The 27113-nt window shown below is 42.9% G+C and overlaps 1 protein-coding gene across 1 annotated transcript in view; it reads right to left on the reverse strand.

The window, feature by feature from the left end:
- The window catches only part of LOC144609910 (broad substrate specificity ATP-binding cassette transporter ABCG2-like), a 30146-nt gene continuing 3033 nt past the window's right edge, over positions 1-27113 (reverse strand). The window contains exons 3-15 of the mRNA XM_078428308.1: positions 26927-27044; positions 22911-23066; positions 21691-21848; positions 19975-20126; positions 19400-19492; positions 11704-11888; positions 8837-8988; positions 7585-7674; positions 6564-6688; positions 4620-4774; positions 4435-4524; positions 2473-2525; positions 1-148 (exon numbers count right to left, since the gene is read on the reverse strand). Of these exons, the coding sequence (XP_078284434.1) occupies positions 1-148; positions 2473-2525; positions 4435-4524; positions 4620-4774; positions 6564-6688; positions 7585-7674; positions 8837-8988; positions 11704-11888; positions 19400-19492; positions 19975-20126; positions 21691-21848; positions 22911-23066; positions 26927-27044 (1675 nt within the window). The remainder of the gene's footprint in view (positions 149-2472; positions 2526-4434; positions 4525-4619; positions 4775-6563; positions 6689-7584; positions 7675-8836; positions 8989-11703; positions 11889-19399; positions 19493-19974; positions 20127-21690; positions 21849-22910; positions 23067-26926; positions 27045-27113) is intronic.

Consider the following 27113-nt stretch of genomic DNA (forward strand, 5'->3'; position numbering starts at 1 on the left):
TTATTTCCACTTGTCAATTGTTAAAAGCTGTATAAATGCCAGAAGGAAGAATATTATCATTAGACAGAGAAGGGCAAGTTGATTTTGCCAGAATCCCCAGACGCTGTAGTCAATACCTTGCTCAATCATGTAGATCTCTCCAGGAACCCTGCAAAATACAGAATGGAGATCATTGTAGAAATACAATCTGATCAGATAACAGTAAAACAAAAGGAAACAATTAACTGTAATAGTAAACATCTCCAGGCATAGTGCATTTGAGGTCCACACCCCAAAGGTGTATTTCACTTGAATTTTAAGGATATGTCTTCATTTGGAATAATTCCCCTTTAAGTGTCAATTCCATTCATTATTCCATGATGCCAGTGAAGTCATATTCTTGATCCTATTCCATTATAAAGTAAGCCAAACGCCACTTTTTGGCTACTGCAGACCTCATGGATATTACTTTGACCTGGGATCCGACTGCACAGTAACATAATTGATCCCAAATTAGCAATATCGCAATCAAAGCAGTTGGCCAAACTGAAGGATTGAATCATTTGGTTGAATGTGAGGGCGAGATTTGATTGCGTTGTGATGTTTAGAATAATGAATGGAATGGAGAGAGTTACCAAGGAATTATTCTACCCCTGCCACTTTCTTTGTGGTTCTTCAGAATAATAAATAAATTTAAATATGAATCCAGGAAAACATGCCACAAAATTAAATTCAAATTAAAGGGTCAGGAGTCAGGCTGGGCTGTGACGTCTTCCAGGAAATGCCAGTTAAATGATGCCTATGTGGTCATTTAGAACCACAATCAACAGTGCCCATTCCTTGGGACAATGTGGCCTAATTCCTTGAGCAAAGTTGCAGTGCTGCTTGGGAATTGACATTGCCCCATCTGTAATAGTGAAAGGCTTGGATAGAGTGGATGAGGAGAGAATGTTTCCACTAATGGGAGAGTCTAGGACCAGAGGTCATAGCCTCAGAATTAAAGGGGATTCTCCTTTAGGAAGGAGATGAGGAATTTCTTTAGTCAGAGGATGGTGAATCTGTGGAATTTTTGGCATTCATCAGTGAGGAGGCATTCGTCAAGGAGGCCGTCAATGGATATTTTAAGGTAGAGATAGATATATTCTTGATTAGTATGGGTGTTAGGGGTTATTGGGAGAAGGCGGGAGAATGGGGTTAGGAGGGAGAGATAGATCAGCCATGATTGAATGGCGGAGTAGACTTGATGGCCCAAATGGACCAATTCTGCTCCTATCACTTATGACCATATGTAACTGATGTAAACATCAATGATTGGTACCAGAAGGCTTTGCAAGCAGAAATATCCAGCCGAATTTCCAGAGTGGCACCATAAGAAATGTTGCAATTATTTTCCCACTCAAAATAGATTTTTTTTCAGTGCTATGCATCTGAAAGTTGCTTTTAAAAATGAATTTCTAAACAACTTTGCTCTGCAACGCATGACCTCTGAAATAAACACATCACAAGGTTAAGATTCACATTTATTGACCATGACTATTGTAATTGGGGGTGGGGGAAACTTTTCTCTTCCTCACGGCGCGGGGTGCGGCTCGGCTGCGGGGCCTAACATCGCCCGGTGCGGCTCGGCCGCTGGATTTTACATCGCCCGGTGCGGCTTGGCCGCTGGACTTAACAGTGCCCGGTGCAGCTCGGCCGCGGGACTTAACATCGCCCGGTGCGGCTCGGCTGCGGGACTTTACATCGCTGGTGCGGCTCGACCACGGGACTTTTCATCGCTGGTGCGGCTCGGCTGCGGGACTTAACATCGCCCGGTGCGGCTCGGCTGCGGGACTTAACATCGCCCGGTGCGGCTCGGCTGCGGGACTTTACATCGCTGGTGCGGCTCGACCACGGGACTTTACGTCGCCCGGTGCGGCTCGGCTGCGGGACTTAACATCGCCCGGTGCGGCTCGGCTGCGGGACTTTACATCGCCCGGTGCGGCTCGACCACGGGACTTAGCTGCGCAAGGCTTGGTCGCGGGGCCTTTCATCGCCCGGCTCGGCCGCGAGACGTTTCAGCGCCCGGTGCGATTCGGCCGGGGGGACTTCCATCCCCTTACGGGGACTGTGCGGGTCGGTCGGGGACGAGCTGTCTGTCCGTGGGCGTGGGGAAGAGAGTGGAAGTTTTGTTGCCTCCATCACAGTGAGGGGGTGTTTGGAGTCACTGTGATGGACGTTTGTGTTGGGGCTATGTGTCTTGTGTTCTTTTTTTCTATGACTGCTATGTAGTTTCGTTCGGTACTTCGGTACCGAACGACAAATAAAGCTCTGTTTACTGTTATACTGTTATATGCTGCTCCCTTTTACATTTCAATTTCAAATATGAAATGAAACTTTCCACAACTGGATTCCCAATTTGTGCTAGCTGCCTATTTGGCACTTATAAAAGATCATTTACTCATTGAAATTAAAATTAAAAACGTTACTTCAATTAGCTAAAATCCAAATACTCACGCTGTTGAATTTGCGTAAAATATTTGTCCTTTTAGTTCATTGATTAGCAGTGCCTGTTGAAAAATATGACAAGTTAATTAGTTGTCCAAACATGAACTATTTAGTATAAATGGATTATGAAACAGTTTTAAAGCTAAAGTTTAATAGTCCTCTATAGTATCTGTTACTTGATCATCCCGTGAACCTCCCGTGGTTGAATGGGAACGTACTGGGTGTTGGGAATAGTTGGCAGAGACACCATTGATTGCTTATCCAATTGAAAATTGGAAACTATATTCAGCCTCATATTTCAGTGCTCCCTTGGCCAGTGGTGCCTCTCCATATGTTTCCAATCTATATACTAAAACTCATTTGTTTGTTTGTTTGTTCCTGAACTACAGCCAAAACGGTACACGATAGCACGGCAATTTTAGGCCCACCTTACTCACCGTCATCCCTTTGGTGCTAATGGAAGAAGTTTCATTGAAATCGGTGTTATATTTTTTAAGTTATTCACATTTTAAAGTTTAAATCTATCTCCTAGGGAGGGAGGGGGAGGGAGGGAGGGGAGGGGGGGAGAGAGGGAGGGGGAGGAGGGAGGATAAGGGGGGTTGAGGGGGATGGAGTGGGGAGGAGGGGAAGGGGGAGGGGGAGGGGGGTTGGAGGGGAGAGGGAGGGGGGTAGGGAGGGGAGGGGGGTAGGGAGGGGAGGGGAGGAGAGGGGAGGGGGAGGGGGAGTGGGGGGTGAGAGGGGAGGGGGAGTGGGGGAAAAGAGGGTGCTGCACCAATGCAGGAGAGGTTTGGGCCCAATGGGTCCATTTGGTCTAGTCTTTTATATAACTTTAAAACAGAAACTGTCATTACAGATTAAATTTTAAACCCCTGCCCTGTTGGAAAGTAATTCCCGTGATATTATCATGAAATGTGCTTGGGGACAGGCTCTTTATTACGTCCCATGCTTTTGGTTACAGTTTCTAAAGTTACACGCAGGCAACTAGTTGTCATTAGGAAATATTAAATACATTTTGCCCCGCAATTTCTTTCTTACATTCGATCTGGTGTCTGATGCTAGATTCTAACTCCACCTCAGCTGACTCCATCAGTGCACTCCTAGTAGATTCACACAGAATACTGGAATAATTCAGTGGGTCAGGCAGCGTCTCTGGCGAAAAGGAATAGGTGACGTTTCAGGTTGGGACCTTTTCTCACCTGTTCCTTTTCACCAAAGATGCTGCCTGACCTGCTGAATTACACCAGCATTTTGTGTCTATCTTTGCTGCAGTTCTTTCCTACACACTAGTATACTTGTAGTCCTGTCCTCCCTTGGCATTTTGAAGACTTTTGCAGTACTTCTGCTTTGAGTCAGTCCAACCTTATTCAACTCCTCGGTCCTGGAGAACTGAACATGCTTCATCCTCTGACCAAACATCCCCACTTGTTCTTACTTTGATTTTTAAGGCATCTTATTTTCTGACAGCTTACCCACAATGTCTCCACAAAAATGTCTCCTCAAAGCCGATTCTGACAATTAACTGTGTGAAGGTCAATGAGAGTAGGGTCATCTTACCATCCAACAGTTCTGTTCAACTGTTTACTCCAGTAAACTAAGTCAACACCCAAAGTACCTGGTGAGTTTCATTGTCTGTATAACTTGTTTTCACCTAGCCCATAGCTAAATCATCATTATTTTTTGTATATTCTTCATTAATTTATTCTATATCTCTCTATATCATTGTCTATATCTCTCGTTTCCCTTTCTCCTCAGTCTGAAAAAGGGGCTCGACCCAAAAAGTTACCTATTCCTTTTCTCCAGAGATGCTGTCTGCCCCGCTGCGTTACTCCAGCTTTGTATGTCTATCTTCGGTTTAAACCAGCATCTGCAGTCCCTTCCTACCCAAAGTAATGCTTTTTATAAAGTCCTAATGCAAGTGCATGCATTCTATTTTGTTTTTAATAAATATGTTTAGAAAGAAATGTTTCTTACGTTGAAACCATAACGGAATATACTGATCCACTTCAACCAAGCCATCCATTGCAGCATTTTGTTTAAGTTCACCAGAAAGCCTCCAAAAACCTACAAAGAAGGAGTACCGTAGTTCAGTGATTGCGGGAGGCTGGGGGAGGAGTCACTGGAAGTTATAGACGAATGTTTATGATTTAAGTTCTTACCATCATGAAGACATATGGGATGGCGATCAGAGCATTGGCTGTTGCAAAAGTGCTGACACTGGCACTGACTAGAAAGGCCAAACTCACTGCTGACAAACTACTGAGGCCGAGGGTCATGTAGAACAGAAAAAACGAACCAATATCTTGTTTCAAGCCTGTGTTGAAAATATTGGGGTTGAAAATGTGTGGTACACTGCTAGTATTGATTTAAATAAACTATTTTAAATGGAGGTATTACTGATTTTATTACAGGTGCATTGCTCTAAGGCTGCTTTGGTCAAGTTATTCAGAAAATCTTTTCACAACTTGAAACTAATATCACGTGTGCCTGGTCAAAACAACCTAAATGGACGAACAACTGATGGCAATGCAGGTGGGACTGTTTTAAAATCAGCCGGACTGCATTTCAAAGGCACATGTTGTGTGGGGTGAAAAACTTACTTGTATATTCAGTGGGGAACAAACATGCGAGTCTTCAGTGGGCAAGTTGTGAAATAGTTTTTAAAAACTTGTGTGAACATTTGAGGTTCTGGTATTAAGGAACAATAATGATCACAGTTTTAGATCAAACCTTTGCCCACCTCTTTGCAGAGTGTGGATTTGTGAAGAGAGTCTAGAGAATTATGTAAGGGTCCTTGTCATGGTTCATCCAAGGGACTCTAATTTACGAAATGTTCCCAGGGTCCCATTCAGAGACGGACATAAGTGCTGTTGGAAGATCACCAACTTGGTGAAAGACGCTCTTTGGTCTGTCCGGAGCGCTTTGACCACCCAGCAGGGAATCAGGGAATATTGCTGACTGGCCCATTCCAGACTACTTGCTGAAGCTTGGTGCAGCCAACATGGGGGAAGATCACAGTCTAGGGTCCTCCTGTTGTGGGACATTGAGGGGTAAACTCCAGTAGGGGCACCCCCCAAACAAGGGAATGGATATCCCCCCGGGGGTGCCTGGTTTAAGGCTTGTTGCGAACAGGACCCGATGTGAAACCTATGAATGTATAGACGCTGAGAATGTCGGAGAAGTTTTTGCACTGGGTTTGCATATGTTTTGTATTTTTTTAAATTCTGAATAAAGTTTATTTTTGGAAATAAAATATATATTTTAAATGTAATGTACAAGGCCAGTATTTAATTTCCTTGTGAAAGTGGTGATGTACTGTCTTCATGAGCCATTCAATCTGTGTAAATAAGATTGAAGCATGTTGGGGTAACAATCACTTGTTAGGCCAGGGTTGATTTTTGTGAGCAGATAACTTTGGGTCGAGACTCACATCCATGTCAAACTGGCAGATTTTCATCGCTAAAGAATATTAATAAACCACATGAGTTTATTAATCCAGTGGGTTAGGAATTCAGGTTTTTTAATAGAAATTAATTTCATGTTACTCGATCATTAATCCAGGTCTCCGGATTACAAGTCCAGTAATTTACTTTGCTGTTGTACCCATCATTCTGGAACCTTATATGCAAACTGGTTGGAATGTTCGCCCAAATAACTGCACATCCAAAGTAATTAATTGATAATTGACAATTGACTACAACAATGCTTTTCAATATTCGAAAATGTCAGTATATATATATAGTATACTGATATTTTTGAATATTGAATTCATTCTTTAACTTGTATCAATGAGTTTGGAGTATCAGAGGGTCCCATAATGTCCTGATCCAACCTCGATTCCATGATGAGAAAAAAAACATTACATTTATCCCAGGTTTCTATTATAACATAATTAACATTACTAAAAAGTTCCTTTGCTATAATTGAACTACTGCTTATATCAGTTACAGCAATCTAATTGATTTCATAAGATTTTCTCTGTGTTGGAAGTTCTCTGCCTAGAATTAACGTCTTCCGTTGGAATATTATGGAATTAATATTTGCAGCATAATTTAATAACAGGCAGTGTATCTGCTCTGGTAGAGAGGTATTAGAATACATACCCATCAAATAGTAGGATATTAATGAAAAAATAAGAATTGGAACAATACGATTGGGAATCAGGTCGACTGCAACCTTGGACAGAAAGTATGCTGAAGTCCGATAGTAGCCACTTGCATTTTCATGTCTGATAAAAGATTTAGGATTGAAAACACCAACATTTCAGATTGTGAAAAAATAGCATGGAAACGTTTCAGTGTCAAAATAATAGTAAATCATAGATTTTCAAAGTGGAAGTGAATGGACACACAAGGAAGCCCAATCGCCCAAAGTCCACTGTTCACTGTTTTTGATGCTTTTGTTGTTGGACTGTGGGTAACTGAATTTCGTCCAATTTGGATGACAATAAAGCTATCTTGAATCTTGAACAGTAACTCAACAATTTCACCATTGCAATATTATGGGTAAATGAATTCCTCAGTGATTTCATTCTTTTTATTTAACCAGCGAACACGAGATGGCTAAAACCCCAACCCACCCTTTCCACTTACTCACACGCGTCTTACCCACCTCCCTAAATATCTTCCATCCACCCCACAGGCAGAAGTCTTACGTTCTATAAAAATAAAATTGTGTTGTGTCACAAGGAAAGACATCATATCTGTAGTTTCCTGCAACGTTCAATTACTTCCGTGTTGAAAAGAATGATCAGGAAAAAGTCACCACCTTACAGAAATATCCCCCAACAGCAGGAAATAATAGAAATATCTGTTTGAACAATCCTATTTTCCCACGGATTTTTTTTTTGTTGCAAGAATGATTTGATTCCTAACATGCTAATCTTAGTCCACATGAGACTGGTGTAGTTGTTACTTCCAGTGTCAGTTCTTATGGAGAATCTAACTGTTTTTACCAGCAGGGCTTTTGGTTTTAGATTTTTATTTCATGGGCATAAGTGCCTCGTTATCATGTTACACCTGGGAAAAATACATCTGCCCTGCCAAAGAAAGGAGGGAGACCCTGAATCTAATCTTGCACCAATTCTAGCAGATTGATTGATGATTAATCTACTGTTTTCCATACATGAAGAGGGCTTTTTCTTGAATGAAGATTTCCACAGCAGAAAGGTTGCCAAAAATCTGATTGATTATTATGAAGAAGAATGCCCCAATTCTGAAATCAAAAACATGCACAAAACAGGTCAAAATCGGATACAAATGAGACTGGTAATAGCAACTCATTGTACAAGAGATCACATCAATCAATCAGTATTAAAAGACAATCTCAATTTATTCACAAAATGCTGGAGTAACTCAGCAGGTCAGGCAGCATCTCGGGAGAGAAGGAATGGGTGACGTTTCGGGTCGAGACCCTTCTTCAGACTGATGTCAGGGGGGCGGGACAAAGGAAGGATATAGGTGGAGACAGGAAGATAGAGGGAGATCTGGGAAGGAGGAGGGGAAGGGAGGGACAGAGAAACTATCTAAAGTCGGAGAAGTCGATGTTCATACCACTGGGCTGCAAGCTGCCCAGGCGAAATATGAGGTGCTGTTCCTCCAATTTCCAGTGGGCCTCACTATGGCACTGGAGGAGGCCCATGACAATCTAACTTGGATTTCTGAATTATCAAACATAGGAAAGTACAGCACAGGAACAGGCCCTTCAGCCCACAATGTCTGTGCCAAACATGATGTCAAGTTAAACTGATCTCATCTGTCTGTACATGATCCATATCCCTCCATCCCCTGCATATCTATGTGCATATTTAAAAGACTTAAATGTCACCATCATATCTGCCTCCACCACCACCCCTAGCTGCAGATTCTGGGCAGTTACCACCCTCTGTGTAAAAAAAACATCCATGCATTTCTCCTTTAAACTTGCCCCTTTCACCTTAAAACTATGCCCCCTGGCTTTTGACATTCCCTTCCTGGGAGAAATATTTGGCTGGGTTTGTATCACAGTGGAAGTTGGGTGCCTCCTTTGTGAGTGAGCCAATATTTGGGTCTAGTTCGAGCTCATACTTATGATCGGCTGTGCCATTGGTGGGACATATGTGCCCATGTCTCAATGCAAAGGACAAGGGAGAAAGTTATGAACACTCAGGACTATTCTTCTCCTGGTCTGTACTGGGGTTTACATGAATTCACTAATGAGTGGTTGGAGCAAGTCTTATCTGCTCCACCATTTTAGGTCTAGGAATATGGAGACCTAATAAAAAGAAATAGGCAATAAAATATCAAAAAGAAAATATGGGATTATTGTTGTAATTCACGGTGTTGAATAAATTGCACATCCCAATGTGCTTATTCAACTGTTTCTGTAGTTCTCCTACCTGTTTTGTAAAGCTTCCGGCAATGTGTGTGGTATGTTATAATATATAAGTCCATTTAATATGCCAAACAATAGCATCATAAACACTTGAACCACCAAGGTCTGCGGGTTCCTCCAGAGGTTCTTTAAAGTGCAGCCACTCAAAATATACAGCTGAAAGTACAAATGAACAATGAAGACTTATGAGTACTTCAGATAAACTCTACAAGCAAAAAACGTGCTAATTTTGCTAATCTCCTTGGTTTAGTACTCTGGTTATCTCATGGAGGAACCCTCTTTTCTTCTACCATCTGGAGTAGGCTCCTCTATATCTCCCAATGTCAGGTTAAAAGTGAATATATACACTGGAATTTAGAAGGATGAGGAGATCTTATCGAAACCTATAAGATTATTAAGGGGTTGGACACGTTAGAGGCAGGAAACATGTTCCCAACGTTGGGGGAGTCCAGAACAAGGGTCACAGTTTAAGAATAAGGGGTAGGCCATTTAGAACTGAGATGAGGAAAAACTTTTTCAGTCAGAGAGTTGTGAATCTGTGGAATTCTCTGCCTCAGAAGGCAGTGGAGGCCAATTTTCTGAATGCATTCAAGAGCGAGCTAGATAGAGCTCTTAAGGATAGCGAAGTCAGGGGGTATGGGGAGAAGGCAGGAACGGGGTACTGATTGAGAATGATCAGCCATGATCACATTGAATGGCGGTGCTGGCTCGAAGGGCCGAATGACCTCCTCCTGCACCTATTATCTATTGTCTATTGTCTATAACTCACAGTTATATAGTGAGTAGCAAAACAAAGTGGGGCATCATCAAGTGATCAACGCCTGAAAATCTGCTTAGCGTCATTGTAGAGATGTGCCTACCCAGTGCTGTGATCCTGCGCACTGAACAAATAGCCATGGATATTCTGGGAAAAGACATCCTGATAATTATGGATGTAATGGTCGAAGTAGTAAAGTGATAGAACGATGCCAGTAGGAATTTGAAGAAATTGAACAAATAAGTACATATATGAAAAAGGAATTCACTTTTTATGTTTTCTTACATACGGAGTACGTTGGTAGTCTTGGGTGATAGGAAAGAATGGGATAAAAAGGTAGTTGACATAAGAAAAGAAGGGGACATGAGAGGGGAGGGGGGGAGTGAAGAATGACTTCAACGACTCCCACCCCATGCAGGACACTGTCACTGCACTGAGTAGCTCCTTCAGTGACAGACTCCTTCACCCCAAGTGCGTGAAGGAGAGATATAGGAGGTCCTTCCTTTCCGCTGCTGTGAGACTACACAACCAGCACTGCTACCAGCAGACGAGTCAACAATAACAGTTAACAACACACAGAAAACTGATGACAATTTATCCTTGTCTTTACTTTTATTTATAATGTCTTGCTATCCACTTTGCTGCTGCAACACTGTAAATTTCCCCGGTGTGGGACGAATAAAGGAATATATTGGAATATATTATTAAGAACCACCAGTATTCCAGAGAAACCAATCTTGTGGAATGATGATAGGAGAGGGAAGGATGCATTTGGAGTTTTGATATCTTCGGAAATGCCAGAGAAGCACCCTGAATCCGGAGGCCATTGAAATGGAAGTTGAGGATAAGTGAACTTGTGTAGTTCTTGGATGGAGGGGAGGGATGTCAATACACGAACAGGAAATATAATGAGCATAAATGAGTATCCTGTTGCCAAAGCTGAAGTGGAATCCTCAGCTGCGGAGTGAGGAAGATGTATTTGTGTGGATAGTGGGATCACTGGAACAGTTATGCAGGAAGAAAGGTGAGGGGAAAAGTGCCAAGAAAGCTGTTGGAATCCCTGGGTTTATGGCAGTTAATGGATGCGAGGTTGACTTCAGAAATGGAGGTAGCAAAATTGAGGAAAAGGGAGAAAAGACTTAGAGATGGACTGTGAAATGGTAAGGTAAAAGGTAGATGTTAGCAGTTAATTTGACGACAATTATAGTTCGGGGTTAGAGCAAAATATTTTGTGAAAGAATCTGATGCAATGTAATAGGAAGGGTGTGAGAGGGAAGGTGAGTATCTTGAAACATAATCTCCAACATGGCAAAAACTTACAAGAGTTCCCATTACAACACCTTATGGTGGAAGTGAGTGGTGTAAGAATAGGAGGAGGCGCTTGTGTTGAACGCGGGCAGAGTGGGCCTCCATTCAAGGATGAAGTGGAGAGCACTGACACCATCAAGGAAGAAGATAGAACTGTATTTACACACAATAGAAGATAGAACGATTTCAAAGTCATTCTGCACTTTTATTAGCTAGAACTATAGTGACGACACTGTGGCCCAGCAGTAGAGTTGCTGCCTTACAGCGCCAGAGAACTGGGTTCGATCATGACTACGGGTGCTGTCTGTACGTAGTTTGTACATTCTCCCCGTGACCTGCCTGTGCTTTCCCTGAGATTTCCAGTTTCCTCCCGGACTCCAATATGTACAGCTTTGTAGGTTAATTAGCTTGGTATAATTGTAAATTGTCCCTAGTGTGTAGGATAGTTTCTGGTCGGTGCGGACTCAGTGGGCCGAAGGGCCCGTTTCCACTTTGCATCTCTAAACTTAACTTCCTATGCACTCTGCACACTCTTTGAAATTGAATATTTTAGAATGGCAGTTAATGATGGAAGAGTAATTTGTAATTATAGTAATTTCAAATTGCTATCTTATTGGGAAATAAAGAATGTTAAACACAATTTTGGAGATTTTCAGCATAAAGGATAAATCTAGAATCACATAAATATTAAGACAAAGTATTCAGCCTAAGCAAGGCAGACAACGGTGCAATGCAATCTACATAAATCTCCCCACTGCATTTATTTTTACATTCAACGCACAAAAATACAAGATGTTTTTATATACCTGATACCAAAAAGGAGTTGGATATGTGTACTTTACTCTGACTGAATCTCTTGAGTTATCTGTTGCAGATAAATTCTTCACTTCCATGTTGATTTGGTGATACAAAGCAGATTGTCGGAAATGATGGGCGAAGAGATTTGTATTCTCACTGGGATCCGGAACGCTGTGGGAAGTGATTGCTTCTTCTTTTAAAAAAAATACAGGATTCAATATTCAAATTCCACCTATTATTGACTCATCTATAATTATTTATATCAACATTCATTTCTGTCCAATTTATTTGTGTTAAATCAAAAACATTTCCGGGCCATTTCTGATGAAAAGCCAGCATCTGAAACATTGTTTAGTTCAAATTGATACAAGAGACATAGTTTAGTTCAAATTGATACAAGAATCTGAATAGGCATGATAACTATTTTGACTATAGTTCGTTGGAAAATACATTAAAAGCCATGACAGGAAAAAATAAATAAAAAGTTTACAAAAAACATATATTCCTTTAAACCAGTAGGACTCAACAAGGGAAGTGAATATTGAGGGAAGTTAGTTAGTATTAGATCAAAGGAAAAATGTACAATGTTAACCATAAAAGTGGTGACCAAAATTGGGAAGAAATTCAGTGTTTTACAAAGGAAAACAAAGACATTGTGAAGGAAAGAGAATGTAGGATATGAAAGTAGTTTGACAAGAAACATAAAGACAAATTGATTAGCTTCTCTAAATATGTTTCGCCTTGCTTCCCCTGGAGCAGTTCTGGAAAGGTCCCATGCCATCCATCCATTGTGGTCCAGGCAGATAGACAATAGACAATAGACAATAGGTGCAGGAATAGGCCATTCAGCCCTTCGAGCCAGCACCACCATTCAATGTGATCATGGCTGATCATTCCAAATCAGTACCCCGTTCCTGCCTTCTCCCCATACCCCCTGACTCAACTATCCTTAAGAGCTCTATCTAGCTCTCTCTTGAAAGCACTCAGAGAATTGGCCTCCACCGCCTTCTGAGGCAGAGAATTCCACAGATTTACAACTCTCTGACTGAAAAGGTTTTTCCTCAACTCCGTTCTAAATGGCCTACCCCTTATTCTTAAATTGTGGGCCCTGGTTCTGGACTCCCCCAACATTGGGAACATGTTTCCTACCTCTAATGTGTCCAACCCCTTAATAATCTTATATGTTTCAATAAGATCCCCTCTTATCCTTCTAAATTCCAGTGTATACAAGCCCAGTCGATCCAGTCTTTCAACATACAACAGTCCCGCCATTCCGGGAATTAACCTAGTAAACCAATTTCTTGCACGCCCTCAAAAGCAAGAATATCCTTCCTCAAATTTGGAGACCAAAACTGCACACAGTACTCCAGGTGCGGTCTCACCAGAGCCCTGTACAACTGCAGAAGGACCTCTTTGCTCCTATACTCAACTCCTCTTGTTATGAACGTCAACATTCCATTGGCTTTCTTCATTGCCTGCATGCTTCCTTTCAGTGACTGATGCACTAGGACACCCAGATCTCGTCGTACATCCCCTTTTCCTAACTTGACACCATTTAGATAATAATCTGCCTTCCTATTCTTACCACCAAAGCGGATAACCTCACACTTATCCACATTAAACTTTATCTGCCATGCATCCGCCCACTCACACAACCTGTCCAAGTCACCCTGCAACCTCATAGCATCTTCCTCACAGTTCACACTGCCACCCAGCTTTGTGTCATCTGCAAATTTGCTCATGTTACTTTTAATCCCTTCATAGAAACATAGAAACATAGAAACATAGAAAATAGGTGCAGGAGTAGGCCATTCGGCCCTTCGAGCCTGCACCGCCATTCAATATGATCATGGCTGATCATTCAGCTCAGTAGCCTGTACCTGCCTTCTCTCCATACCCCCTGATCCCTTTAGCAAAAAGGGCCACATCTAACTCCCTCTTAAATATAGCCAATGAACTGGCCTCAACTACCTTCTGTGGCAGAGAATTCCACAGACTCACCACTCTCTGTGTGAAGAAATGTTTTCTCATCTCGGTCCTAAAAGACTTCCCCCTTATCCTTAAGCTGTGACCCCTGGTTCTGGACTTCCCCAACATCGGGAACAATCTTCCCGCATCTAGCCTCTCCAACCCCTTAAGAATTTTATATGTTTCTATAAGATCCCCCCTCAGTCTTCTAAATTCCAGCGAGTACAAGCCCAGTCTATCTAGTCTTTCCTCATATGTAAGTCCCGCCATCCCAGGGATCAATCTGGTGAACCTTCTCTGTACTCCCTCTAAGGCAAGAACGTCTTTCCTCAGGTTAGGAGACCAAAACTGCACACAATACTCCAGGTGCGGTCTCACCAAGGCCCTGTACAACTGCAGCAGAACCTCCCTGCTCCTAAACTCAAATCCTCTTGCTATGAATGCCAACATACCATTCGCTTTCTTCACTGCCTGCTGCACCTGCATGCTTGCTTTCAATGACTGGTGCACCATGACACCCAGGTCACGTTGCATCTCCCCTTCTCCCAATCGGTCACCATTCAGGTAATACTCTGCTTTCCTGTTCTTGCCGCCAAAGTGGATAACCTCACATTTATCCACATTATATTGCATCTGCCATGCATTTGCCCACTCGCCTAATCTATCCAAGTCACTCTGCAGCCTCCTAGCATCCTCCTCGCAGCTAACACTGCCACCCAGCTTCGTGTCATCCGCAAACTTAGAGATGTTGCATTCAATTCCCTCGTCCAAATCATTAATATACACTGTAAATAACTGGGGTCCCAGCACTGAGCCTTGCGGTACACCACTAGTCACTGCCTGCCATTCCGAAAAGGACCCGTTTATTCCTACTCTTTGCTTCCTGTCCGCCAACCAATTTTCTATCCACCTCAACACTGAACCCTCAATACCGTGTGCTTTAAGTTTGTACACCAATCTCCTATGTGGGACCTTGTCGAAGGCCTTCTGAAAGTCCAGATATAACACATCGACTGGTTCTCCCTTATCCACTCTACTAGTTACATCCTCGAAAAATTCTATAAGATTCGTCAGACATGATTTGCCTTTGGTAAATCCATGCTGACTTTGTCCGATGATTTCACCACTTTCCAAATGTAATGCTATCACATCTTTAATAACTGACTCTAGCATTTTCCCCACTACCGATGTTAGGCTAACTGGTCTATAATTCCCCGTTTTCTCTCTCCCTCCCTTTTTAAAAAGTGGGGTTACATTAGCTACCCTCCAGTCCTCAGGAACTACTCCAGAATCTAAAGAGTTTTGAAAGATTATCACTAATGCATCCACTATTTCTGAGGCTACTTCCTTAAGCACTCTGGGATGCAGCCTATCTGGCCCTGGGGATTTATCTGCCTTTAATCCATTTAATTTACCTAACACCACTTCCCGACTAACCTGGATTTCCCTCAGTTCCTCCATCTCTTTAGACCCCCGGTCCCCCGCTATTTCCGGCAGACGGTTTATGTCTTCCTTAGTGAAGACAGAACCAAAGTATTTGTTCAATTGGTCTGCCATCTCCTTGTTCCCTATGATCAATTCACCTGTTTCCGACTGCAAGGGACCTACATTTGCCTTAACTAATCTTTTTCTCTTGACATATCTATAAAAGCTTTTGCAGTCTGTTTTTATGTTCCTTGCCAGTTTTCCCTCATAATCTATTTTCCCTTTCCTAATTAAGCCCTTTGTCCTCCTCTGCTGGACTCTGAATTTCTCTCAGTCCTCTGGTATGCTACTTTTTCTGGCTAATCTGTATGCTTCATCTTTTGTTTTAATACTATCCTTGATTTCCCTTGTTAGCCACGGATGCACTACCTTTCCTGGTTTGTTCTTTTGCCAAACTGGGATGAACACTTGTTGTAGTTCATCCATGCGACCTTTAAATGCCTTCCATTGCATGTCCACCGTCAACCCTTTCAGCATCAATCGCCAGTCTATCTTGGACAATTCACGCCTCATACCGTCAAAGTTACCTTTCTTTAAGTTCAGAACACTTGTTTCTGTATCGACTTTGTCACTCTCCATCCTAATGAAGAACTCTACCATATTATGATCACTCTTGCCCAAGGGGCCTCGCACAACAAGACTGCTAACTAACCCTTCCTCATTACTCAATACCCAGTCTAGAATGGCCTGTTCTCTCGTTGGTTCCTCGACATGTTGGTTTAGAAAACCATCTCTCAAACATTCCAAGAAATCCTCTTCCTCAGCACCCCTGCCAGTTTGGTTCACCCAATCTATATGTAGATTGAAGTCACCCATTATAACTGCTGCGCCTTTAGTGCATGCATTTCTAATTTCCTGCTTGATGCCATCCCCAACCTCCCTACTGCTGTTAGGTGGCCTGTACACAACTCCCACTAGCGTTTTATGCCCCTTAGTGTTTCGTAGCTCTACCCATATCGATTCCACTTCCTCCAAGCTAATGTCCTTCCTTTCCACTGCTTTAATCTCCTCTCTAACCAGTAACGCTACCCCACCTCCTTTTCCTTTCTGTCTATCCCGCCTGAATATAGAATATCCCTGGATGTTGAGCTCCCAGCCTTGGTCACCCTGGAGCCATGTCTCCGTAATCCCAACTATATCATAATCATTAATAACTATCTCCACATTTAATTCATCCACCTTATTACGTATACTCCTTGCATTGAGACACAAAGCCTTCAGGCTTGTTTTTACAACTCTCTTACCCCTTGTACGATTATGTTGAAAAGTGGCCCTTTTTGATTTTTGCCCTGGATTTGTCTGCCTGCCACTTTTACTTTTCACCTTGCTACCTGTTGCTTCTACCCTCATTTTACACCCCTCTGTCTCTCTGCTCCAGCTCCCATCCCCCTGCCACATTAGTTTAAATCCTCCCCGACAGCACTAGCAAACACTCCCCCTAGGACATTGGTTCCATTCCAGCTCAGGTGCAGACCGTCCTGTTTGTACTGGTCCCACCTCTCCCAGAACTGGTTGCAATGTCCTAAAAATTTGAATCCCTCCCCCTTGCACCATTTTTCAAGCCACGTATTCATATGAAATATCCTCCTAATCCTACTCTGACTAGCACGTGGCACTGGTAGTAATCCAGAGATTATTACCTTTGAGGTCCTACTTTTTAGTTTATCTCCTAACTCTCTAAATTCACCTTGTAGGACCTCATCCCGTTTTTTACCTAAATCGTTGGTGCCAACGTGCACCACGACAACTGGCTGCTCACCCTCCCCCTTCAGAATGTCCTGCAGCCGCTCAGAGATATCCCTGACCCTTGCACCAGAGAGGCAACATACCATCCTGGAGTCTCGTTTGCGGCCGCAGAAACGCCTATCTATTCCCCTTACAATTGAATCCCCTATCACTATAGCCCTTCCACTCTTTTTCCTCCCCTCTTTTGCCACAGAGCCACCCAGGGTGCCATGAACTTGGCTGCTGCTGCCTTCCCCTGATGAGGCATCTCCCCCAACAGTATCCAAAATGGCATATCTGTTTAGGAGGGAGATGACCGCAGGGGACTCCTGCATTACCTGCCTACTGCTACGCTGGCTAGTGGCCACCCGTTTCCTTTCTGTCCGCTTATCTTTTACTTGTGGTATGGCCAACTCACTATACGTGCTATCCACGACCTTCTCAGCCTCGTGGATGCTCCAGAATGAGTCCAACCGCAGCTCCAACCGTTCAATGCGGTTTGCCAGGAGCTGCAGCTGGACACACTTCCTGCACACGTAGTCATCAGGGACACGACAATATCCCTGATCTCCCACATGTTGCAGGATGAGCATTCCACGGGGCCGATCTCATCTGACATGTCTTACCCCCAAATTAAATCAAATCCCTCTTAATCCTTTAAACTGTACCTTTACTAAAAAGCACTGAACCCTTAACTCACTGAACCCTTAACTTCCTGAACCCTGAACTCACTGAACCCTTAACTAAAAGTACGAATAAAAAGCAGAATTACAACCCCGGGGTTACGCCCAATCAGCTGCTTCCTCTAGTCCGCTTCCACCAATCAGCGGTTTCCTCCAGAACACTTCTTTTAAAGTGTGTGGGAACGTTTTTATACCAACGCTCCAACCGCCTCCAACCGCTCCTGGGCCTCTGGGTGAACAAAGCCCCGCGCTGGGTTTTTAAACCTACCGCCCGGACGCTGCTCCAAACGCCTCCAACCGCTCCTGGGCCTCTGGGTGAACAAAGCCCCGCGCTGGGTTTTTAAACCTACCGCCCGGACGCTGCTCCAACCGCCTCCAACCGCTCCTGGGCCTCTGGGTGAACAAAGCCCCGCGCTGGGTTTTTAAACCTACCGCCCGGACGCTGCTCCAACCGCCTCCAACTGCTTCTGGGCCTCCAAGTCATTAATGTATATTGTAAATAGCTGCGGTCCCAGCACCGAGCCTTGCGTTACCCCACTAGTCACTGCCTGCCATTCTGAAAGGGACCCATTTATCCCCACTCTTTGCTTTCTGTCTGCCAACCGATTATCTATCCATGTCAGTACCCGACCTCCAATACCATGTGCTCTAATTTTGCCCACTAATCTCCTATGTGGGACCTTGTTGAAGGCGTTCTGAAAGTCAAGGTACACTACATCCACCGGCTCTCCCCTGTCCATTTTCCTAGTTACATGCTCAAAGAATTCCAGAAGATTAGTCAAGCATGATTTCCCCTTCGTAAATCCATGCTGACTCGGAACGATCCTGTTACTGCTATCCAAATGCTCCGCAATTTCTTCTTTTATAATTGACTCCAGCATCTTCCTCACCACCGATGTGAGACTAACTGGTCTATAATTTCCTGTTTTCTCTCTCCCTCCTTTCTTAAAAAGTGGGATAACATTAGCTACCCTCCAATCCACAGGAACTGATCCCGAATCTATAGAACATTGGAAAATGATCACCAATGCGTCCACGATTTCTAGAGCCACCTCCTTAAGTACCCTGGGATGCAGACCATCAGGCCCTGGGGATTTATTAGCCTTCAGTCCCATCAGTCTACCCAACACCATTTCCGGATCTGATGGATAACTAAAGCAAGTGTGTATGCAATACTCTTCAATCTGCCTCTGAGTCAAGAGTGGAGGCTTATTAGGGGTAAGGACTGTGGTGGCATAGAGGAAAGGCTATGTTGGTACAGTAAAACTCTGGCATGCTCAGAATCTGGGTGGTGGCGGACAAGCAGATTTACCAGACTACCAGACATTGGTTTATTAATGCTCCTTCATACTTTTAATTAATGTCCTTTTTGGATGAACGTTCAAGGGAGCACAGGAAACAGAACAGGAGCTCTCCAGGGGAGCATAGGAGCCAGGGCCCCAGTGAGAGAAGTAGACCATGGGAATGGGGTCACCAGTAAGTAGAAGGGAGTGAATCAACCTGGGCCCTTGTGAGGCAGATACCAATCCACAGGTCAGACCAAGGCAAGAGTTGAAAAGACAAAAGGTTGTGAGAGAAGCAAATAAGAGAAGAGGCGTGTAACGTGAAGCCAGAGGAAGTGATGTAGGAGGAAGGGGATGGGGCGGGGGGAAGGATCTGCAGTTCCTATGTCTAGATTTTACCGAGTAATTCAGTTACACTTTTCTATTGCACGTGAGTACAGAATACAACCTTCACCTCTAATCAGGATTAATTTCCCTCCTGACACCCACATTATATCATTAGATTGACGCTGTGTTGTGTGAATAAAATTTAAGCAGCAAATCTTGGTTGTCAGAAATACCTGGACTGGAGTTTTCATGACGGGATAACACGACTCCATTAATGACATCCATGAAGAATTGTGCAGGGTCATTACGAGGGTCACATTCATAACCTACAAATAAACAATTTGCCAGATGTTAGTGGCAGCAGCACTATGAATATTTGTATAAAGCCAGAGAGACATTTCCCCATTGCACAGGTGCCCCTATCTTGGCTAAGTACAATGGTGGGGCAGTGGTTAAACTACCCTGACTAATAATCCAAAGATCAGAAACAGGAGCTCAATCGCAGCAAGGCAGTTATGGCACGTAATTAATTAAATAATCAGGATTTTTTTTTCCAAACCTAGTCTTCATAATAGTGACCAGAGATCTTGATAAGGAAATGGGACGATCTGACCAGAATGTCTGGAAATGATAGGTAGTGATCAGTTCATCAGTTCAAAGGGGATAATGGGAGACCATTGTTGGACCAGTGTGGGAGGGATGCTCTGGAAGGATAATTGGCCCTGAAGTATACAAGTAAAAGGAATGGTACAGTCAGGTATGCTTTAATATATTAAATAAAGGCCAGCGTTAAGTGTCTCTTTCTTACCAAGATCATTAAAGTATCCGGTGGTTTCTCCACCTGGGCCTTGATATACAATTTCTCCTTTGCTCATTAATGTTATATAATCAAACATTTTGCAGATGGAATAGCAAGGCTGGTGGATTGAAAATACAATGCTCCTCCCATTTCTGGACATCCTAAAATCACAAAATCAAGTCTGAAATAAGAACAGGAAATGCTCGAAGTACTCAATAACTCAGGCAGGATCGGCAGAAAGAGAGAAAAACAGAGTTAGTGTTTCAAGTTAAAAAATCTTCAACATTTAATGCACATGGATGCGTTCTTCAAGTGATATGATAAAGGCATAGAGAGATTAAGGGTAGTTCCCGTCATTGATACATGCATGAAATAAGAGCAGAACAAAATATAATTCAAGTTATCTTGAGACTCTGACCATAGTTTATTCCAGCAGATATCCATAACTGGAGAGACCAAAGCATCGCTATTGTGTAATATATTTCAAATTTATTCACAGTAGTTGCTGAATGTCCCATTGTTAAAATATCCATTCTTTATCAAGACCTTTACAATTATTGATAGTTCTGGGAATTCTATACAGGATTCCCTTTGACAATGAATGTCATAAAATTTAAAATTAGCTGATGAAATAGCAAAGTTGAAGGATTGAGAAGATAATGCTTCTCCCATTTCAGGTTAAATAGATGGAAAAGCAAACCCTTGCCTAGTAAATGTAAAGGGTATTATAAAAGAGAAATGTGGGTTCCACAACATTCAACCTTGTATAAGGTATAGACCTCATAGACCTATAGATCTCTATGAGGTCTATACAATCCACCCAATAGCAATTACTGTACTTCAAAATAAAACAGGGCCTTCCTTTGGGATTTCTCTTTCTAGTGGTTCAGCCAAATGTTAAGGGATAGATTTAATGCAGTGTTCCTTTCAAGGCTTCCACTGTAGTTTTACATAGTTGGCGCATTTAACATGGTAACAGCAGCACTTCAGATTCAATCCAATTTAAAGTGCACTCTCCTATTTGACTCCAGATTGGCCACAAATAACAAAATGTCAAGTGAAAAGAATTTGTTCAAGTTTAAAAAAAAATTACTTCAGAGAAATCCTTGAAAATAAGAAGCATTGATAGCATCAATCCATTGGTCTTGCCACCCAAAGAAGGTAGGAATTAATTATGTAACTTTTACACCTTTTATGCTTGTGGCTCAGATCATTGTACTTTTATTATGAATCTGAAGTGTTTGTCCTACTCCAGTAGCTTGCACAGGTAGCGAGGCTGGTACTTCTGCTCAATGCTGGGGGAATTGAATTTCTTGTTAATAAATTGGGAGTAAAATGTAATTGTACTATTGGTGACTGTGAAATCACTACATTGCCGTAAAAACACATCTGCTTTTTAATATCATAGTGTCATACATCATAGACACAGATTCTTCTGCCCATCAAATCTGCGATGAACATCAACCTCCCATTCAATCTACACCCAGTTTATTCATCCCACATACCCATGAACTCCTCCCAGATGCAACGCTCAGCAGCATACCGGGGGCAATTAACTAACCACCCTCACATATTTGTGTGGTGTGAAAAAATTGGAGAACCTGGGGAAAACCCTTCAAGAAAGGAGATATGCTTCCATTATCTAATTTGGGAAGCTGTAGAGTGTAAGTTTTGTTTCTTCTTTCTGCCTCAGAGTAGACTCGTGGAAGCCACATGAAGACTCACTTGTGAAGTGTACGGATGACAGAAGTGGCCATGTGTGCATCCAATCCTGTCGTCGGCTCGTCTAAGAAGATCAGAGATGGTGAGGTGATCAGTTCCATTCCAATGCTGCAGCGTTTTCGTTCTCCGCCAGAAATACCTCGCGAGAGGTCCGTGCCGATCTGACACAACAAAATATTGTTAGTTCCAAATAAAGAAAGTTATGGAAGACACATGACTAACAACAATGTCCTCGGTCCTGGCACCCTCGAGTTGTTATCACCTGATACCTACAAACCAACACCAACCAAAACGTTCAACAGGTATAGACACAAAGTGCTGGAGTAACTCAATGGGTTAGAAGGCATCTCTGGAGAAAAAGGATGGGTGACATTTCAGGTCGGAACTCTTCTTCAGACTCAGTCTGAAGAAGGGTCCCAACCTGAAAGGTCACCCATCCTTTTTCTCCAGAGATGCTGCCTGACCCATTGAGTTACTCCAACACTTTGTGTCTATCTTCGGTACAAACCAGCATCTGCAGCTCCATTCTACACTTTCAACAGGTAACCATGGAGAAAATGATGGCGCCCTTCTCACACTTGTAAGTCCCAAGCAGCTGGAACCTTCACGCCATCACTTACCTGTGACCACAAGTAACTGCATTGAGTAGTAAGTAACTTTGCGCAGAGTTTACTGTCCATACCTGATCTAATATTTCCTTAATTTCTCTCCACCTTGTCTGAGTGACCTGACAACACTCCTTCAACAGTATCCCAGCCCTCCCGATCCCTGAACTCAACCACCTGGATAGAAAAGGCACCTTATTGCCACCAATTCAAGGGTAATTGAGAATGGGTATTTAATATTTACATTGCCAATAACTCCCATATCTCAAGAAGATTAAAGGTTCTCTACGGAGTTTGTACGTTCTCCCCATGACCACATGGGTTTCTCCAGGAGCACTGGTCTCCTCCCACACACCAAGGACCTACACGTTTGTAGGTTAATTTGCTTTGGTAAAAATTGTAAATTGTCCCTAGTGTGAGCAGGATAGTGTTAGTGATAGTGCGGGGATCGCTGGATGGCACGGACTCAGCGGGACCTGTTTCCACGTTGTATCTCTAAACTAAATAAACATGTTGAGGGGGTGAAATGAAGAGGGGCAAGAAGATTTTATGGAGCATGGTTCTATTTGGAACAGATCACCTGTTCCTGTGAAGTAAACCCCATGAGGTTCAACATACCTTCGTATTAATGCAGTCTTGCAATCCTAGTTCCTCGATGATTTGGTTCACCTTTTGTTTCTTCTGTTCAACTGTGTGGTCTTTGCTGGAGAGTCGAAGGTTAGCAGAAAACTCCAGATTTTCCCTCACAGTTAATGTTCTCCTCAATATGTCATCCTGTTATTGAGCAAAGTATGATTTATTCATTCTTCAGAGTTGTACGCATTTTAACGCTGAGAGCCAATTTTAGCTCAACATGTTATTCTGGATTTCAGCTCCACCCTCTGGACTGTGACTCACAGTCCCTGACCTCAGCTCTTTGGGGAACCAGCACAGAGAGGCGTGGAGGCTGGTGTATATCAGCCATTATCATATTGAATGGTGGGGCAGGCTTGTGCGGCCAGTTTACCTACTCCTCCTCCTCCTGTTTTCATGTGTTCTTGTTAAAAAAATTGCAATATTATGTTCACTTCAATAAAATCGCATGTTACAATGGATGTCATAGCCTCAGAATTAAAGGACGTTCTTTTTGGAAGGAGATAAGGAGAAATTTATTTCATCAGAGGGTGGTTAATCTGTGGAATTATTTGTAACATAAGGCTCTAGAGGCCAAGTCAGTGGTAATTTTTAAATCAGAGATAAATTCTTGATTACTACAGGTATCAGAGGTTATGGGGTGAAGGCTGGAGAATGTGGTAAGGAGGGAGAGATGGATCGAAACGTATAAGATTATTAAGGGGTTGGACACGTTAGAGGCAGGAAACATGTTCCCAATGTTGGGGGAGTCCAGAACAAGAGGCCACAGTTTAAGAATAAGGGGTAGGCCATTTAGAACTGAGATGAGGAAAAACTTTTTCAGTCAGAGAGTTGTGAATCTGTGGAATTCTCTGCCTCAGAAGGCAGTGGAGGCCAATTCTCTGAATGCATTCAAGAGAGAGCTAGATAGAGCTCTTAAGGATAGCGGAGTCAGGGGGTATGGGGAGAAGGCAGGAATGGGGTACTGATTGAGAATGATCAGCCATGATCACATTGAATGGCGGTGCTGGCTCGAAGGGCCGAATGGCCTCCTCCTACACCTATTGTCTATTGTCTATCAGCCATGATTGAATAGTGGAAGAGACTTGATGGGCTGAATGGCCTAATTCTAGTCCTATTCCTTATGACCTTATATCCTTATGACCTTATGGATGACATTATTATAGAAATAGCCCCCCTCATGCCATAATCAGTGACTGAACACCAGCCTCCGACACCAGGAGGTAATGGGGTACTTTAGACTTGAATTAGAGATTTGCTATAAGCCAAATAGATATTGCTATTTTGAATACTTTACACAATGTGTTGCTATAGCAGAGCGGATGCTGGAAAATTAGATAACCAGAATATCAATGTTGTATCTTTGGGAAGATGTAGTTTACCTGAGTTTTGATATTTTGGGACTGGATGACGCAGAAAATGACTGTTAGTGACATGAGCAGAGATTGCACAAGTGATCACTTGAACGAGTGATGTTCTTTCCAGTGAGCTTTGCCAACAGGTAATTCTCTAAACATCTTCCAGAGTTCTCATGGGCATCGGCAGTAGAGTGGATTGGAGAGTGGAAGTGTGGTCATGATCTTGCTGAAAGGTGAACAGATGCAAAGGAGGAGCAAGTGTGATCCTGCTTCTCATGTATTCATGATCACCTGCTGGCATCAGTTCTTCCACAACATCACAATGAAAGTTCTGTGCATGGACTGTGCTGCCAGGGGTGGTGGTGGTGGTGGAGGCAGGTATGGCAGTGGCATGTCAGAAGCTTTTAAATATCATGAATATGCAGGAAATGGAGGGAAATGGGTCAATGTGCAGGTAGATGAGATTAATTTATCATGGCATCACGTTTCGCACAGATAATTGTGGGCTGAAGGGCCTGCTCTGTTGCTGTACGTTTCCACGTCCTATATTTTATTGGGCAACTTACAACCACCGCTTTACATCTTCCCCGCCTTTCAAACCTGCATTTTGACCATTTAATAATATAATAATAATAATAATAATATTCATTTATTGTCATTGCAACGAGTACAACGAAATTAAAAAAATAGCCAATCCTGACGGTGCGTACAAACATATATGCAATAAATGCAAAAACAAATAAATACAATTATATTAAGTACAAAGATTTTTTAACTTCTCCGTATGCGACTAGGCATCATATATACCTCATCAACTGTATCCTTTGTTCAAGATGGGGACTCTTATACATTGGTGAGACCAAACGTAGTCTGGGCAATCATTTCGCTGAGCACATTCACTCAGTCCGCCCGGACCTACCTGATCTCCCGGTTGCTAAACACTTTAATTCTCCTTCCCATTCCCACGCAGACCTTCCTGTCCTAGATCTCCTCCATTGTCAGAGTGAGGCTAAATGCAAATTGGAGGAATAGCATCTCATATTTCTCTTGGGCAGCTTACAGCCCAGTGGTATGATCCTTGATTTCTCTCACTTCAGGTATCCCCGGCATTCCCTCTCTCTTAATCCCTCCCCCACCCAAGTCGCACAAGCTTCTCGTTTTCATCCAACAAAAAGCTAACAATGGCCAGTTTCCTTTATCATCGTTACTTTTTTGCATATCTTTTATTCATTGTTATTTATCTCTCTACATTATTGCCTATATCACTCATTTCCCTTATCCCTAACTAATCTGAAGAAGGGTCTCGACCCAAAACGTCCAGAGATGCTGCCTGTCCCGCTGAGTTACTCCAGCTTATTGTGTCTATCTTCGATTCAAACTAGCATCTGCAGTTCCTTCCTACACATATCATATTTGATAATAATCCTGGGATGTACTTTGGAACATTTTGCTAAATTAACAACACTTTGTACAATGTGTTTTTTTCCTTTTCCAAAGGTGTTGCATCTGGGCTTCTTCTCGTACTAAAGTTGTGGTATCATTAAATTCACTCAGAACTGGACAGTGGAGAAACATCTGCTAATAGTGGAATTGGCTCTTCAATTGAAATGACTCAGTGCCTTACGGTAATAACAAAGCACACCCTGACTAAAGTTTATTCACAAAATGCTGGAGTTACTCAGCAGGTCAGGCAGCATCTCAGGAGAGAAGGAATGCGTGACGTTTCGGGTCGAGACCCTTCTTCAGACTGATGTCAGGGGGGCGGGACAAAGGAAGGATATAGGTGGAGACAGGAAGATAGAGGGAGATCTGGGAAGGGGGAGGGGGACAGAGGAACTATCTAAAGTTGGAGAAGTCGATGTTCATACCACTGGGCTGCAAGCTGCCCAGGCAAAATATGAGGTGCTCTTCCTCCAATTTACGGTGGGACTCACTATGGTACTGGAGGAGGCCCATGACAGAAAGGTCAGACTGGGAATGAGAGGGGGAGTTGAAGTGCTCGGCCACCGGGAGACCAGTTTGGCCAAAGCGGACTGAGCGCAGGTGTTGAGCGAAGCGATCGCCGAGCCTGCGCTTGGTTTCGCCGATGTAAATAAGTTGCACCCTAACTAAAGTGGCGCGTTCCTCAGCTGTTAATGGACACCATGCTATGATTATTCTCACATGGGGCACACTTCTGTGCTGTCCAAATGTAAGGGTCATAAGCTAAGTGTGTTAATCCCAGACAGTCAGCTTCCCGGTGCGTGGTAGGGCCACAACAGCGATTCACTTAGATGATCGTTAACCTTCATATGAAGCAAACATTGTAAGGAATATTGCCTGAGTCAGGACACTACAGTCATTTGAGAATAGCTTGACACTGTAGACGTTGGTCAGCTCCAAGGTTGTGAAATTGATTTAATTTTCATTTAAAAGAACACTGTGATTCAATTGATGAATGAGTCAAGTCATTTTTTGACTTCAAAAAAATGATTTAAAGTCATTTGAAATTAGGGGAAATATTGGAGAATGCATTCATAGAATTCTTATTAATGGCTTGGATCATCATGTGTGTTAAATCGGTAAGAAGTTTCATCAATGAGCAAGGTATGAATATTCTCATGTTAAGCCAACCCAAAGACCACACTGGATTGTAACTCTCACCTGCACGACATAAGCAGATTGTAGATTAAAGTTTGCAGCCAACACTTGGCCATTCAGCAAAACCTTGCCTGATCTGAACCCTTTGGGATCCTTCCGGCTTGCCAACACATCTAGAAGCCTGATTAAAGAAAGGAAAGGCAGTCTTTAAACAAGAAGTATCATCCAGGTAATTATCGGTAACTGTGAT

Source organism: Rhinoraja longicauda, chromosome 35 (assembly GCF_053455715.1).
Source record: "Rhinoraja longicauda isolate Sanriku21f chromosome 35, sRhiLon1.1, whole genome shotgun sequence".
In the NCBI taxonomy this organism is placed as follows: domain Eukaryota; kingdom Metazoa; phylum Chordata; class Chondrichthyes; order Rajiformes; family Arhynchobatidae; genus Rhinoraja; species Rhinoraja longicauda.